The 16,280-nt window shown below is 35.5% G+C and overlaps 1 protein-coding gene across 4 annotated transcripts in view; it reads left to right on the top strand.

The window, feature by feature from the left end:
- The window catches only part of LOC141492701 (polypeptide N-acetylgalactosaminyltransferase 11), a 66,001-nt gene that overhangs the window by 47,478 nt on the left and 2,243 nt on the right, over positions 1-16,280 (top strand). For all 4 annotated transcript variants that reach the window (XM_074193307.1, XM_074193309.1, XM_074193308.1 and 1 more), the window contains exons 8-12: positions 1,798-1,950; positions 6,842-7,060; positions 9,174-9,278; positions 13,590-13,727; positions 14,010-16,280. The exon at positions 14,010-16,280 is cut by the window's right edge and continues 2,243 nt beyond it. In XM_074193307.1, coding sequence (XP_074049408.1) covers positions 1,798-1,950; positions 6,842-7,060; positions 9,174-9,278; positions 13,590-13,727; positions 14,010-14,141 — 747 coding nt within the window. In that variant the 3' untranslated portion in view covers positions 14,142-16,280. The remainder of the gene's footprint in view (positions 1-1,797; positions 1,951-6,841; positions 7,061-9,173; positions 9,279-13,589; positions 13,728-14,009) is intronic.

Here is a 16,280-nt window from a genome sequence, read left to right as displayed (position 1 = left end):
GCTTTGCCCTTCCCTTCAAGTGGGGTTTTGTCATGTCCCCCTCTCATGCCATGCCCCGTTATGTGAAGATTTCTGGTATTCCTTCTTTTGTCTTAATGTTATAAAAATGCAGACTTCTATGTGGGTTATGAACTCTGTGGGTTTCACTGACATATTCATTTCTCTTGTAATAAACCTAGTTTTCCTGTGAGTTTTGTGAAGTTGCGATTGTCTATTGATAATCTTCAACTAGCCAGAGACATGTATATTATGTGTAGGTAGAATTAAGTTCAACGAACATTTATTGCACTATTGTGCAGGACACACACACACACACACACACACACACACACAAATAATCAGTTGACACTGTGGATAGAATGCCCAACCTGGAGTCAGGAAGATCTGAATTCATATTCAGCCTCAGACTCTAGCTTTGGGACTCTGGGCAATTAAATACCTTTAACCTTTATGCCTGTTTTCTCATTTGTAAAATGGGGACTAATATCCCCTACCCTTTAAGATAATTGGGAGGATATGTATATATGTTTATATAGTTGGTTGGTTCTTGTCCTTCATTATTGAAGAAGACCAAATTGAGACTAATACAGTGTGTCCAACTGTGGCTGATCAGACCAGTACAAGCTTGGAATGTTCTACCACAGGTCGGACACAGATAGTTCATGTGAACACCTTGGGGTGGGGACGTTAAAATTTTGTAAATGTGTGTGTATACATATATATGTATATGTGTTTATATACACATATGTATATGTGTATATATGTGTGTATGTATGTGTACGCACACACACACAAACATGGCCTTCCTCATTTGTCTTGTTTTGGAGAATGCATAGAGGGCTTAGAATGACAAGGCCCTTCTTGTTTCCTTTTTGCATTCTACATTGTTCCCCTTTTTTAGGTGCTTTTTTGTTGGTGATTTTGCTGTATTAAAGGGCCCCTGTGTGTCGTGCTGCAGGGCTGTCAGATATTCCTCAGTGTTGGGGCGGGGCTTCCAGAGAAGCTTCCTTCAGGACCAAGATACTGGGCTGTTGGCCCTGAGTTCCTTGTTAATGAATCAACAGTGTGGTATCCAAAAAGGGAAAGAGGAAATTAGCTGATCTGTTAGGCCTCTCCATAAAATGCTTAAGTGTTGTGACCAGAGGCTTGCAGGAACCTAATCCTGTTATTTCTGCTGGCAGCAATGGTATTCGCTAATATAGTATTTGCAGAAGCTTGATAGAACATTACTATTGAATTATGAGAATTAGTTATATTGAAAACTTTTTTTTAAAAAAAGGTAATTTTTCAGAAGAAGAGAGGCACTAGTAGCTAAGGGATCAGTAAGGTGCTCATGTATGTTGAAGGTGACCCTAAGTGGAAAGAACCTGGAATTCTAAGAGGTTAAGGTGAGGAGGTGTATATTCCAGGCATGGTGGAGTCATGCTAACATCATAGTTGTTTTCGTCTCACATACATTCTTCCTTTGAGTGGAGCTCCCAGTGCCCCTCTTTTCCTTCTGGCTCCTGTAATCTCATATCTGGGGACATGAAGAAGCAGCAAACTTGGGTCCAGGACAGTGGGCAGGATTGGTAACAGACTGGTAAAGGGAAACACTAGGTAGTAGAATGGGAAGAGTTCTGTCAATCAGACATGTTATTTGGAGTTTCTTCTGTTTTTCAGGGAATGTATTTTGTAGAAGGTTTATTTGGGTGTCTGTTGATTTAATATGTAATAAATCAAAAATAAGGAAATTACTACATCAGTTGTGTATATAACTAGTGAAAACATACTAATTTAGCTTCTCTTTTTATTTAGATCTGGATGTGTGGGGGCAAGCTCTTCATCATCCCATGCTCTAGAGTAGGACACATTTTCCGGAAAAGGCGTCCATATGGATCTCCTGAAGGACAGGATACCATGACACATAACTCTTTACGACTGGCACACGTTTGGTTGGATGAATATAAGGTGAGAATTACATTTGTTTTGAAAAACTAAGAGGTCATAGGATCAGATTTATAGTTGAAAGAGACCATAGAGAAGTATATCTATATCAATAGCCTCATTGTGTAGATGAGAAACTTGATGCTCAGAGAAGGAAAGTGATTTGTTCAAGGTTAGTAGCTGTGTCATTTGGATTTAGACTTAGCCCTCTTTCTATGGTACCACTCTCTTTCTTAACATAATTGTTTTGATGTCTTTTTGCTGTTCTCATTTGTCCAAAGTTACATACCTAAATAGTTACCTTATCCACTTGAAATTTTTTTAGTTAACTTTATTAATTTATGTTTTACTGATTTTTAAAAATTTTAATATTTTTTTTTGTATCATGGAGAGGGTTTTTTCCCCCCTCTGTTAAAAATAAATTTGACAGCTTATATATACACCTTGAGAGAGTTTTAGTGTGGAATTGAGGCAGAAGTAGCAAAGTCACTGGTTATTTTTAAGGATTGTATTAAAATAATAACTATCAATCCTCATCCTTCATGACTTTATGATTTGATTCTATTATCTCCTTTCTTGCTTTTGGTAAAACTCTGTTTTGTTTTGCTTTTCCTCCTTACATGCCTCAGTCTTTGTATCACCCCTATGAATATATCTCAAAATTTTGTTCTGGAACCTTTTATTTTCTCTCTCAACATTCTTACTAGTGATCTTCTCTTTTCCTGTGTCCTAGATGCTGGAACAAGTAAAAGACTGAAACAGTCCTTTTAACTGGAGTGAATTTATATTTTAATGGGGAGTTAGTGAGTCTATAACTATATGAAACATGAATAAATGTGTACAAGATAGATTTTAGATAGAAAGTAATTTTTGTGGGAAAGGGCAAAAGAATCAAAGATATTGATTCCATGAGTTTGAGGTAAGAGGGTGGTCCATTCCAGGCAGGGGTAATAATTATGGTAAAATAGGACTGCAGAGGTAGAAATAGCATGTGGGCCAAATATTTGGATATAAGACCTAAATGAGTTTTGGTTCTGTGAAATATAAAAAGCCTTAAAGTATAGAGTAAAGAAAGATCACATAAAAACTATAATAAAGCCAAACTTTAGTGAAAGACATAGATCAGAGATAGGAAGAGATTTCAAGGTGATCAAATAGCTTTCCACCCATATTCCACCTTTCAAATATCTCAGAGATGCCCCAAACTCAAACTGAATTCATTCTTTTCTTCCCAACCAAACCTTCTCGTCTTCTAAACTTTTCTGTTTCTGTTGAAAGTACAATCCTTCCAGTTTCTGAGGTTTGTAACTCAATGTTATCTTGATCCCTCAACTCTTCATAACCCCATGAATTCAAGCAGTTCCTAAACTTCTTTCTTCCTCCACAACATCCCTTCCATCTGAGCCCTTCCTTCTTTCACTCATACAACCACCACCTTAGTTTAAGCCATCCTCATTTTATACCTTGGTTGCTGCAGCAGCCTCCAGAGTGGTGTGCCAAGGCCATGACATAGTTGGTGGAGCCCAAAAATATTATTGTTGAGGAAAAGAAATTCTCTTAGGAACATCAGTGTCTTATTTTGCACAGGATCACACATTGAGGACTAGAAGGGGCTGAGAAGGTTAGCATGTCCAATTTCATTTTACATGTGAAGACAGGACACATGATTTGTTTATCTTTTCATCTTCATCCATAAATGTTCTTGGAATGATGTAGTGCAGCTGAGTTTTTATGCCAGGTTCTTATTTTTCCCTCAGATATGTTGTGTTACTTTGTAAGGAGCTATCCCATGTTAATTTTTGGTATTCTTCTTTGCAATGTTTTGGAAAACAAATTTATTTTTAAACTGGCCTTGCCTATAAATGAATGAATGAAAAAAAAATTTTTTTAAATGCTTACCACCTATCAAGCACGGGCTAAGTTTTAGGATAGAAATAGAAAAGCAAGAGGTCTCTAAATTTTGGGAGATTATGTTCTAATAGCAAATTGATAATAGATATGAGCATTCAGCTGCAGGGCAGACATGGAAAGACCTGGTGGTCCAGAAGGGTCAGGACAGGGTGAATGAATAAAATGCCTACTTTTCTGGGCAGGAAATCTAATATTTGCTGATAGAGACAGTGGTAGGACTCTTTGACCTCATTGTGGTGACAGTTTGGGTATTGGTTGGTCTTCTCAGAAGTTGTGATAATTGGAGTCAACTGCTAATTTAAATAGGTCTTTCTGAATTCACTATAATCACATATAGTATTGTTATCTTCATCTTTCTCATTTGGAATTGATTTTGGCCTTTTTCTTGATTCATGATTTTAATGGGACCCTCAGTGGTAGGCAGTTGCTTCTTGTATGTTAAAATGTAGTACATTTTATTTTGATCCATATTCAATTCATTCCAACTTTATTCTTAAAAAAAGCATTCGATATGCATTCTTTTTTATGTATAAAATAAATATATATTTACATAATACAAATATATATAATGATCAAATGTAAAATTAAATACATCAAATGCAAAAATATGTAAAATTACATGGATTAAATGTATATCACACATTTTATATATTATGTGTATATATCTATATCTATATCTATATAAATAGAGATACATAGTGTATCTCTAATGGAAATTCTGAATGTATTTTTCCAGTGAAATGTACAAGTTAGGTTCTACTATTAGTAAAATCCTATACACAGGTGTATTATTGACTAAAGAACCTTGTATGGTTCATCCTGAGAATCCAACCACTACATATAACCTTGTCTGAAATGAAATGAATTGTGTGATACAAAGAAGTGATTGAAAAATTTGAGAAGTTAGTGTGCATTTATGAGAGAGGTTTTAGCCAAAAGCCAGCTAACCTGAGAAACATCTACTAACAACACAAAAGATTGCAATATAGAAGTAAAGGAAAATGCCAACTTACATGAAAATAAGAATAGCTTCCCTTAGAGTGTAGACAACTAGTTTTCTTTTTTCTTTTGTTTAAATTGCATTTTATTTTTCTCAATTAGATGGTTTTTCCTCAATTAGAATAGTTTTCTATATTCATTTTTGTAAGATTTTGAATTCCAAATTTTTCTCATTCTCTTCTTTCCCTCTCTCCTCCCCATGACAACAAGCAATCTGATACATTCAGAATTTCAATTAAGGAAACTAGAGATCTAATATCTCTCTCTCTCTCTCTCATATATATATATATATTTTGAAGGGAGAATCAGAACTAAAGGGAAAAAAGCCATGAGAAATAAAAGAAAAAACATAAAATACATTTAAAAAAATGAAAATATGCTTTTTAATAAAGTTTTTAATATAATTTTTTCTCTAGTTGTGGATGGTCTTTTGCATCATAAGTCTTTTAGAATTGTCCTTGATCACTGAACTGCTGAGAAAGGACCATTATAGTTGATCTTCACACAATGTTACTGTTAATATGTACAGTGTTCTCCTGGTTCTGCTCCCTTCATTCAGCATCAATTCCTATAAGTCTTTCCAAGTTTCTCTGAAATCTGCCTGCCCATCATTTCTCACAGAGCAATAATATGCCATTATATTTATGTACCACAACTTGTTTAGCCTTTCCTCACGTGATAGGCATCATCTCAAATTCCAGTTCTTTGCCACCACAAAAAGAGCTGCTATAAACATTTCTGTATGTGAAGGTCCTTTTCCCTTCCTTATTAGCTCTTTGGGATACAGACTTTATAGTGGTTTTCCCTTCCTTATTAGCTCTTTGGGATACAGACTTTGTAGTGGCTTTCCTGGGACAGAGTATGCACAGTTCTTTAGCTCTTTGGGTAAGGGTCTAAATTATTTTCCAAAAGGGTTGGATTAGTTCATAACTCTACCAGCGATGCACTAGTGTCCCAGTTTTCTCACATTCCTGTCATCATTTGTATGATATGCATTCCTGAGACTTTAGAGTAGTCTATAAGTCTTTATTCTCTAGCCTCTTTAGTTTCTCGAACAAAAAACATTCTCCACTACCATATTTTGTTTTTTTAGGATTTTGCAAGGCAGTGGGGTCAAGTGGCTTGCCCAAGGGCACACAGCTAGGTAATTATTATGTGTCTGAGGCCAGGTTTGAACTCAGGTCCTCCCCTCCACTACCATCTTTGTCCTCAACATCGAATTGAAATTGTTGATATCTTGACTTAAAGAACTTTCTCAAGTTCTTTATCAAGCTTGTCTGCTTCTTCATCTTTTGGATAACATACTCATATTTAAGATGCAATTATTTTCCTGAGGGTCTGTTTACTTATGCCTAGCATGAGTACTTCAAGGCAGGAGGTTCACATTTCTCATGAAATGGTATTTCTTGTTGCCTTTAGTTCTAGAGTTGATGAAGTCATCTCCTTTATTTATAGAAAAACTGAGCTTCCATTTAGTTGGAATTTTCTATCTTCTGGTTTCATTTATAGTAAGAATGCCAATAAGTGTGTAATTTAATTCCTTCCCTAATGTATAAGTCTATTAGATATTGTATAGAAATTTACCAGCAGTTAAAATAATAAAAAACTTTTTATGATTCATAGCATCCTTTTTCTCCTTTCCAATAGGTCACCTTTGCTGCTGATGTGCAAAATGTCTGGCGTAAAAATAAAAATTATCTTGTATTTTTATTTGTCATATGGATTGGCTTGACCCCCCAAATTTCTTACCTGTTGGCCAAGCTTCTGATATGAAATAGCTCCATAATTACCTGAAAAGGTCTTTGGAAAATAGAAAAAAATTGAGTTTTGAGAACCTGTGATTACCTTTATTCTATTACGAGGCATTAGAAAAGGATTTTGGTAGATGTTTAAAATGTAGTAACATTTGAAGCTATAATTTGCTGATTGACTAAGTTGCTATTTAAAACTGAAATATAGTTGCTGAATTGATATTAAGGAGGAATTTGATTTTTTTTTAACTTAGGAACAATATTTTTCCTTGAGACCTGAGCTAAAGCTTAAAAGCTATGGAAACATCAGTGAACGTGTTGAATTGAGGAAAAAACTGGGCTGTAAATCATTTAAATGGTATTTGGATAATATCTACCCAGAGATGCAGCTATCTGGGCCCAATGCTAAACCACAACAACCTGTTTTTATTAACAGAGGACCCAAACGACCCAAAATTCTGCAGCGTGGACGGGTAAGGAAATAGCTCCATTTTGGGGGGTTTTGAATGAAATTACATTTAATGACATCTGCACTGGATGCATTAAATGATAGTTCCAAAATGCTTTGCCTTGATCTTTCATTAATCTTTTGCATGGGAATTCCATTGGCCTAATAAAGACCTTTGAAATTTAAGTACAAGGACTAAGTCTCACGCAATTAACATTAGAGATTCTGTATTTTGATTGAATTAAAAATACTCTATTCCAGTGAAATCTATTTTGGTTGAACATTGCATTGTTCAGAGTTCTTAAATTTTTAAAGTTGTTTGTTTTCACAGTGTTGTTCTTATTGAATACATTTTCTCCTGGATCTGATCACTTCACTCTGTTTCAGTTTATACAAATTTCTCCATGTTTTTTCTGTAACCACTGATTTACTATTTCTTATGATAGAGGCATTTGAAAGCAGAATTTAATTTGTTCAAGCTATCCTCAATGGTTGGGCATTCCCCTAGTTTCCAGTTGTTTGTCCCTGACAGTAGTCACATAGACTACATTTTTTTCTAACCTGTTACAGTTTGTGGAAGAATTTATGCATATGAATGAAGGAAAAAGAATAGATGAAATTTGTTTAGAAGTTTCAAAAGCATTTCATTAGATTCCACCTCTAAGTCAACTAACATTACACCCCCTGGAAACCTTGTTTTCTTGTTTAATGGAAACCCGACTCATTCTAAAACTTCTGCATCTCTGGCCATCCTTTCCAGTAATTTTCCTGTCTTATTCTGGAAGCAGTAAGGGATGGGAATATTACCTGTTCCCTACCCTCACATACAGACCACCTCTTTGCCATCATCACTCAGTACACTCTCCTTTTCTGAAATTTGCCCTATCCAAATCCTCTTAACCAAAGCTTCTTGGTTATTCTTTTTCTTGGAATTCTATACCATTAGTCTTCCTTTCTTTTTTTTTTTTTTTGTTTGTTTTTTGCAAGACAATGGGGTTAAGTGGCTTGACTGAGGCCACGGGGCTAGGTAATTATTAAGTGTCTGAGACCGGATTTGAACCCAGGTACTCCTGCCTCCAGGGCCGGTGCTTTATCCACTGCGCCCCCTAGCCGCCCCCTAGCCTTCCTTTCTACCTCAACACCTAGAATAATTTTGGGGAACTGCATTCTGTCCTTTTAGTTCATTGATCTGCTGAACTTCATCAATCTTCAGGACCCTCATCTTTACTCCGTCTCATCTGCACTCAGAGGAAATCATACTTATGATCTGATTATAATGAAATCTATTTCCACAATACAGAACTCTGGCATTTTTCTCTCTTAATCACCTATTCCTGTTTTCCTGGATAGTAGTGTTTGAGTGTATGTGTGAGTATATGTATGGGGGGAGGGGGTCTTTTTAATAGAAATGGGTCGTGTATTTTAAATCAAGAGATTTTTCTACATCTCTTGATTTTTGTCATTCTTTTTATGATCACTTATGTTGATCATTTGTAAAATATTGAAACCTGCATTCCTGGATATCTCCAACCTAATCACTGATTATATGACATTTTTGACATGTTCTTTGACCTTGGCGATAATACAATTTTTATATCTGTATGCATTAAGGAGATTATTCTAGTTTTCTTTCTCTATACTGACTTTTCCTGGTTTCAGTACTAAGAACATTTTTGCTCTAAGCTTTGGAAAAAGTGGGTCTCTATCTCATTCTTCGGACAGGTAAAATGTCTAGGTTTCCTTTTAATAATTGTAAAGATTGTCCCTTCAAATTCTTTAAAAAGGATTTTTCCATACTTTTCAGTATATGCCTAAATTGAAAAATTGGCTATTGTGGAAGGGGCTTCCCTCGCTATTCCAATTATTACTGATTTTTCCCTATTCTGAACTCCTACAGGCATGTACATAAGTATGTATGACAAAACTGACCTTCTATAAGAAGTCATCGAAAGTGATAATATCCCCAAATAAGCTTGGGAATAAAGAATTCTCATTTGTTTTTATACCCATTAGATAATAGGCTACCTAGTCACACCCTTTCTTAGATTTCTAAGGATGTGGTCTCTCCATTGTGTGCATACTTTTATGTGGTAAATAAATGGTTAAGAGGTTTTTTTGGTTGTTGCTTTCTTCTATAGCTCTATCACCTTCAAACCAACAAATGCTTGGCTGCTCAGGGTCACCCAAGTCAGAAAGGAGGACTAGTGGTTCTGAAAGTGTGTGATTACAGTGATCCAAATCAGGTGAGTGATGGATCATTTTGTCATGTATTTGATGTTACTTCCTGTTTCTCTTACCCATCTACTGAAAGATGTGAAATGTGGGACCAGCATTACTTGTTATTGTACATTTGTTTAAATATTCAATTCTTCCTAACTCCATTTGGGGTTTATCTTGGCAAAGATACAGGAGTGGTTTGCTATTTCCTTCTCCAGCTCATTTTATAGATGGTGAAACTCAGGAAAACTGGGTGAAGTGACTTGTCCAGGGTAACACAACTGATGTCTGAGGCCAGATTTGAACTCAGGGAGATACATCTTCCTTACTCTTGTCTGGAGCTCTCTTCGATGAAGTCACTGTTAAGGCTTTATGGTATTATAACGTCTTCCTTTAACACACTAACTTTTCTAAGAATTTAGATCCTATATTATTTGGTGCATATGTTTAGTACTGGTAGCAATCCATTGTCTGTGATACTTTATTTTTTAAGCAAATTTTAGTTTCCATATTAATCTCGTTCAATTAGATAAAACAAAAATAAATCTAAGATCTTGATTGTAACCCCTGCTTTTTTTTTAACTTCATCTGAAACATAATGGATTCTTTTCTTATCTTTTTATCTTTTATTCTATCATTGTGTGCATCATTGCATATCTTTTTTAGATGTGTTTCTTTTAAGCTGCTTATTGTTGGATTCTGATTTCTAACCTATTTTGCTCTCCATTTTCCATTTTGTTAGTAATTGGTCCCTGAAAGTTATCTACTTATATTTTCTTTTCCTTTTCTTCCCATTCCCTTCAGTAGACTATTTTTTGCTTTTCTTCCCTCTCTCTTATTTCAGTGGATAGAGCTATATGTGTCTTGGAATCAGGAAGATCTGACCTGAGATCAGTTGTGACCTCAGAAGCTTAGCAGCCATGTGACCCTGGGCAAGTTACTTCATCTTTTTCCCTGTTTTCTCAGTTGTAAAGTGGGTATAATTATAACCTCTATCTCATAGGGCTGCTCTAAGGATCAAATGAAGTAATATTTGTAAAATGCTTAGTTTCTTCTTCTTCCTTAGGCCTTTTCCTTCTAATTTTTCTTTGGGTGAAATGTTATTTCTGTGTTCAACTCTTGGCATGTGTATGTGTAGTCATCTTGCCTTTGAATACTTCAGATGAGAATGAAGTTGAAATGTTTCATGACTCCTTCCCTTCACGTGTTCCTGTATCAAACTGGGCTAGAAAACATGAAGCACTGTGATATTCTTGGATTTCCCAATCAGAAAGTTTGGTGTTTTCTTAGGTCTTTGTATGTTATGAGCATTGTCATATGTACAGCATATATTCGATAGAAATGATTACTCAGAACATGATTCTAACTTTGTTTTTGACTAGACTTGTGATATAATTGGTATAGTCAACACTCACTAAAGAAACTCCCTCTATACATACTTTTTGTAGCTGAGTATTTCAGTGACTTGTCCAGAGACACAACATCAGATTTTGTCTTAACTTCCAGGTCTTAACTCCAAGTTTACCTTTCACTTCATGGTACTATGCTGCTTCTTCTTTAATTCCTATAGTGAAAATAAAAGGAATATTAAAATCTATCAGTATCCAATTGATTTCCAGGGATGGTGACTCCCTAAAGGGAACTACAAAATTTGATTCTTCAAATTCAGATGACAAAGAGAAAATTAACCACTTCCTTAGTTGTATCTGATAACTTCCATTCCACGTCTACTATATTCTACCTCTCTAGCAACATGTTCATTTTTTGCTGTTTTGTAGACAAAATATTATCTGAATTTTGAGTATTTTTATGTTGTTTTTTACTTACATTATTAAGGGTTCATATAATCATATTTCTTCTAAATTCCTTATTCATCCTTTCTTATGTTTAGCTCAATAATAGCCTATTCCATTCAAATAGCCACCATTGGTTCCTTTGATGGGTAGTAGTGTTTCCATTACTTTTGCTACAAGCATATTTATGACATTTCATTTATTTTATCACTTCTAGTACTGACCATTTTTTAACCTTTGCCATGTCAGCAAATTTGTTAGCTAGGAGAATAAACCTCAGTTTTAATTTATATTTCCTTATTATGTTATTATTTTATCACAGAAGTCTTTGTTTTGAAAGTTATTTCACACACACACACACACACACACATGTTTATGGTGTATGGTACAACAGAGGGTCTTAAAATATTTATTGAATTGGATTGTTTTATTAGAGATAATGGATGCAAAGACTTTTCTACTCAACTTCTCTTACTCCAAATACACCCTTACTTAACTATGAACTTATACCCTAATCATAACTGTGAAAAAGATGTGAAATTTTTATATTTATGTTGCTTATTGATTTGGAGCTTATTTTCTACCCAATTGATTTTCAAGTTTTCTTATGGAGTTAAAATTTTCTCTACCCTCCCATCTCCTGAAAAGAAAAGCAAAATTTTATAAGGAATATGCAGTCAAGCAAAACAAATGACCACATTAACCCTAGACTTTCTATATATTTAGTTCACTCTTTCTATGAAGAGATAGGTAGCATTCTTAATTATCACTAGCTTTTTGGAATCATAGTTGGTAGTACTGATCAGAGTTGAAATCTTTCCAAAGTTTACTTTAATTATTATAGAATATATTGTTCTTCTACTTCTGTTTGCATCAGTTTCTACAAATTTTCCCGTTTCTTCAAAACTATTCCTTTAATTTCTTTTCACAATTCCATTACATTCATCACGTAATTTGTATACCCATTCCCCAATAGATGCACAAAATAGTTTCAAGTTTTTTTGTCACTACAAAAAAGATCTGCTGCTATAAAAATTTTAGTATATATTGATCCTTTTCCTCTATTAGATAACCTATATTGTGGGTCAGAGGGTATACGTGATTTTGTAAATTTTTCAGCATAATTCGAAATGGCTTTCCATTAGCAATTTGGGTGGACCAATTCACAACTCCAAGAAAATACTAATATACCTGTTTACCCTTAGCCCCTCCAATGTCATTTTCCTTTTTTTTAAATAAACATTTCCATTCTAATGGGTGTGACATGTAGTACCCTAAGAATTGCTTTACTTTCTTTTTTTTTTTTTAAGGTTTTTGCAAGGCAAATGGGGTTAAGTGGCTTGCCCAAGGCCACACAGCTAGGTAATTAGTAAGTGTCTGGAACCAGATTTGGACCCAGGCACTCCTGACTCCACTCCAAGGCTGATGCTTTATCCACTGTGCCACCTAGCCACCCCTCATTTCTTTAATATTAGAATACAGAAATTGAGTTTGGATTTCATTTCTTGAACTGCTTGTTCTTAACAATGACTATTTATTATTTGGGAGTCCTTTCTAGTTTTTCTAGCATTTCTTATCCAATAGGTAGTTTTTCCCTTTAGTGGTACGTTATATATTTTAATTATAACTAGACAGTTTAGATGATAATTGTTTTGTATTTCATTCGTTGCCATTTTAAATTATTTCCTTAAAAATTCTGACATTTTGTTCTTTGATGAATGCTGGTCTTCTCCCCCTCCCCCCCATTCACTTAGCAATATCACTGTCAATAACTGCACTTAAAAGACCAGGATAATTGTAATGGGATAGACATGTCAATAACCATGTGAGGGGGCAACTAGGTGGCTCAGGCCTGGAGTCAGGAGGACGTGAGTTCAAATCTGACCTCAGACACTTGATACTCACTAGCTGTGTGACCTTGGGCAAGTCACTTAACCCCATTGCCAAACAAATATGTAAACCATAAAAATAATCTTGTGTGTTTGTGTTCACTTCATTGCTGGGTTGAGAGCAGTATGAGAGTTAATAATAAGGAATGTGGGATGGAAAGGGTTTCTAGGGAAAGATGAAAAGTTATGTTTTAGCCAGGTTAAGTCCGAAATGTCCAAACTACAGTTGGTGACATATTCTTGTATACTAGGAGAGACTAGGCCTGGATCTAAAATTCTCACTACCATTTCCATTGAGGACATTTGAACTGACATTGCTTCAGTCATCATTATTTTTTTGTTTGTTTTTGTTTTTTGCAAGGCAAATGGGGTTAAGTGGCTTGCCCAAGGCCACACAGCTAGGTAATTATTAAGTGTCTGAGACTGGATTTGAACCCAGGTACTCCTGACTCCAGGGCCGGTGCTCTATCCACTGCACCACCTAGCCGCCCCGAGAATGTCTTTTAAAGTTAAAAAAAAATGATGACTGAGGGGTGAGAGCACCGAAAGCATTACCTTACAAAAAACTTTAAAAAATCATAAGACATTCTCAAATAATAAATTCTTGACTGCTGAGCTAGGAACAAACCTTAAGTTTTTAATTCTTTGTTTCCAGGTCTGGATTTATAATGAAGAACATGAATTGATTTTAAATAATCTCCTTTGTTTGGATATGTCAGAAACTCGCTCATCTGACCCACCAAGACTCATGAAGTGCCATGGGTCAGGAGGATCCCAACAGTGGATACTTGGGGTAAGGATCTGACCTTTGTGGTGTTTCTGGGATGGGATGGCAGAAGGAACTTGTTTGATAGTACAATAATAGCATTATTTATTTATTTATATATACATTCATCAGGATTTAGCAAGCCCTTGTTTCTGCCAAGAGGGGAACTGAGACTAGGGGCCTTGGGGATTATACTTAGTATAGTACCCAGAGCAATCATAGTAGGTGGTTCATAAATAATTATTAACTAGAACTTTTCTTCACATATAGAAGCAAATCATTGGTGTTATTTCTTCCATATTCTTTCAGAAAAACAGTCGGCTCTACCAGGTATCAGTTGGGCAGTGCCTGAAGGTGGTTGATCCATTGAGTCGGAAAGGCTATGTTGCTATGGCCATCTGTGATGGCTCTTCTCCACAGCAGTGGTATTTGGAGAGCTAAGATGAAGAAGACACTAAAGGATGAAGTCATGATGCTTTGGTTCTTCCCACCCTGACTGGTGGGATGCTTTGGACAGTTGACTGAGGATTCAAAAAAGTTCCTTAGCTGCTATTCCTGACTAACAATGTCTTCTAGGGGAAATTACTTTCCTCCTTTTCCTCTGGAGATATTTGGGGGGATGGACAGAAAGGAAGGATCATATCGAACGCCAGAGTCCCCTAAGATGCTAGCAGATGAAGAAGTCCAGTTCAGTTAGAAACAACACATTCTTTTTGAAATATTAGTGGTAAATTCCCCATTCACAAAGAGAAATTAGATTTTGACTTTTAATCTAGATTTTTAAAAAAAAGTCAAGAAATGCACATTTATTTCTTTAGCCTCGTGCCTCGTGGTTTTTTTTGTCCTTAGAAAGGACATTGATTTTCTAGAGCTATTTTAAAATTTCTTTCATGTATATCTTAGGTAGATGAATTTCTGTAGGTGGCTTGAATAATATGTTCCTTTTAGCTTTAGTGGAATTATATGTAGCTCCATATTTAAAGAGAAAGGTACTATTACAAACTTATTTTGCTTAATTATGGTATCTACATTTACAATAAATGTTGTTTATCCATTAGGATTTCTGTTTGCTCTTACTCATCTTTCCTCCCTATTCCAGGTTTTTGCATGGTCTGGATTGCTCAAGCAAGACAGTAAACAACACCTTTTCATAGTCAGTGGTTTAAATAATTTGCTTAGAGTCCAGTGGAAGAAAATCAAGGGCAAATTCAAAAATGGTCACATTCCATAGAATCATTTGAGAGCAAGTCTGGGATCAAGCGTGTTCCCTGGGCATCAAGGGGAGCTATAGCCACAGTCGTGGTATTAGTTGTGAAACATCTAGTTAATTAACAAGTTTTATTTTCCAAGCAGAATTCTACCTAAGTAGTATTAAAGCATCAATAATAAGGGTCTGACATCCCACCCTATCAATCAGGATTGTATTTGGTATTTTTTTCATTCATAGGAAGGGAGCCTCCAACTAAATTTTGTCACTTGTAATACCTCTTCCCCAGAAACATTGGGATTATTGGATTGTATTGACTATTATTCAGTTTAGTAATTATCTTTCATACTGTAGGACAAGTTACTCAATAATAGAAATAATCAGAACTATGGGAGGAAAATGGCTGGTGAAGAGATTCTTAAAGACTGAGCAGAAGGAACTCCTCATGGGACTCATGACTGGAACTGAGTGGTTTCCCAGGACTAATTCTAGTGATCTATTTGGGCAGTGATCCTTCTGTATGGAGGAGTGAGCTTTGTGATCCACATGTAACATTTAAAGATAAAAATCGGGGCAGCTAGGTGGGATAGTGGATAAAGCACCGGCCCTGGAGTCAGGAGCACCTGGGTTCAAATCCAGTCTCAAGTACTTAATAATTACCTAGCTGTGTGGCCCTGGGCAAGCCACTTAACCCCACTGCCTTACAAAAACCTTAAAAAAAAAAAAAGACAACAAAAGATAAGAATTGAGAGAAGTAAACAAATTGGTCTGTCCTTTGAAGCACAAGAAGGTTCATTGAAATACAAGGAGGAGGATGTGCGTTCTATCCAGAATTCTCTAGAGCTTTCTGGATCATTCATTATGATAAAAAGACACATTCATATAATCTAAGAGTGGCAGAATTAATCAGAATTTATCTTAGGTGACATTTAATCCAGCTTTTTATCCAAACCAGGAATCCTTTCTACAACAAATTTTATTAGAGGAAAATGTCAGATGCAGCATGACAGGATTAATCAACAGACTCTTTGGTGTTCCAATGAAGCATTTCAGAATACTTTTTGGTAAGCGTAAAGAAAAACAGTCTCTTTCTGAAGGCCTAGCAAGAGATAAGGCTCATCTTGGAGATGTCTACTAAAAGGCAGAAGAAAAACTTAAAGACTACTGAACCCAGCATGAGGTCCTGTTTTCTTTTCAATCTGATGGGTTTTTTAAAAAATGTTTCTTAAAACAATAGTTTTCAGTAATTTTTCCTGCCTCAAAATGATGGGAAAATAAGAACATATTTCATGGGAGGAGAAATGAAACCCACATGTAATCTACAGCTTTATTCAACATTCCTTTCCCACCAAACCAGATATTTTTATAAGGAG

The sequence above is a fragment of the Macrotis lagotis genome, chromosome 7, assembly GCF_037893015.1.
Source record: "Macrotis lagotis isolate mMagLag1 chromosome 7, bilby.v1.9.chrom.fasta, whole genome shotgun sequence".
Classification (NCBI taxonomy): Eukaryota; Metazoa; Chordata; class Mammalia; order Peramelemorphia; family Peramelidae; genus Macrotis; species Macrotis lagotis.
Note: the sequence above shows the minus strand (reverse complement) of the source record. Positions and strands in the feature narration are given on the sequence as shown.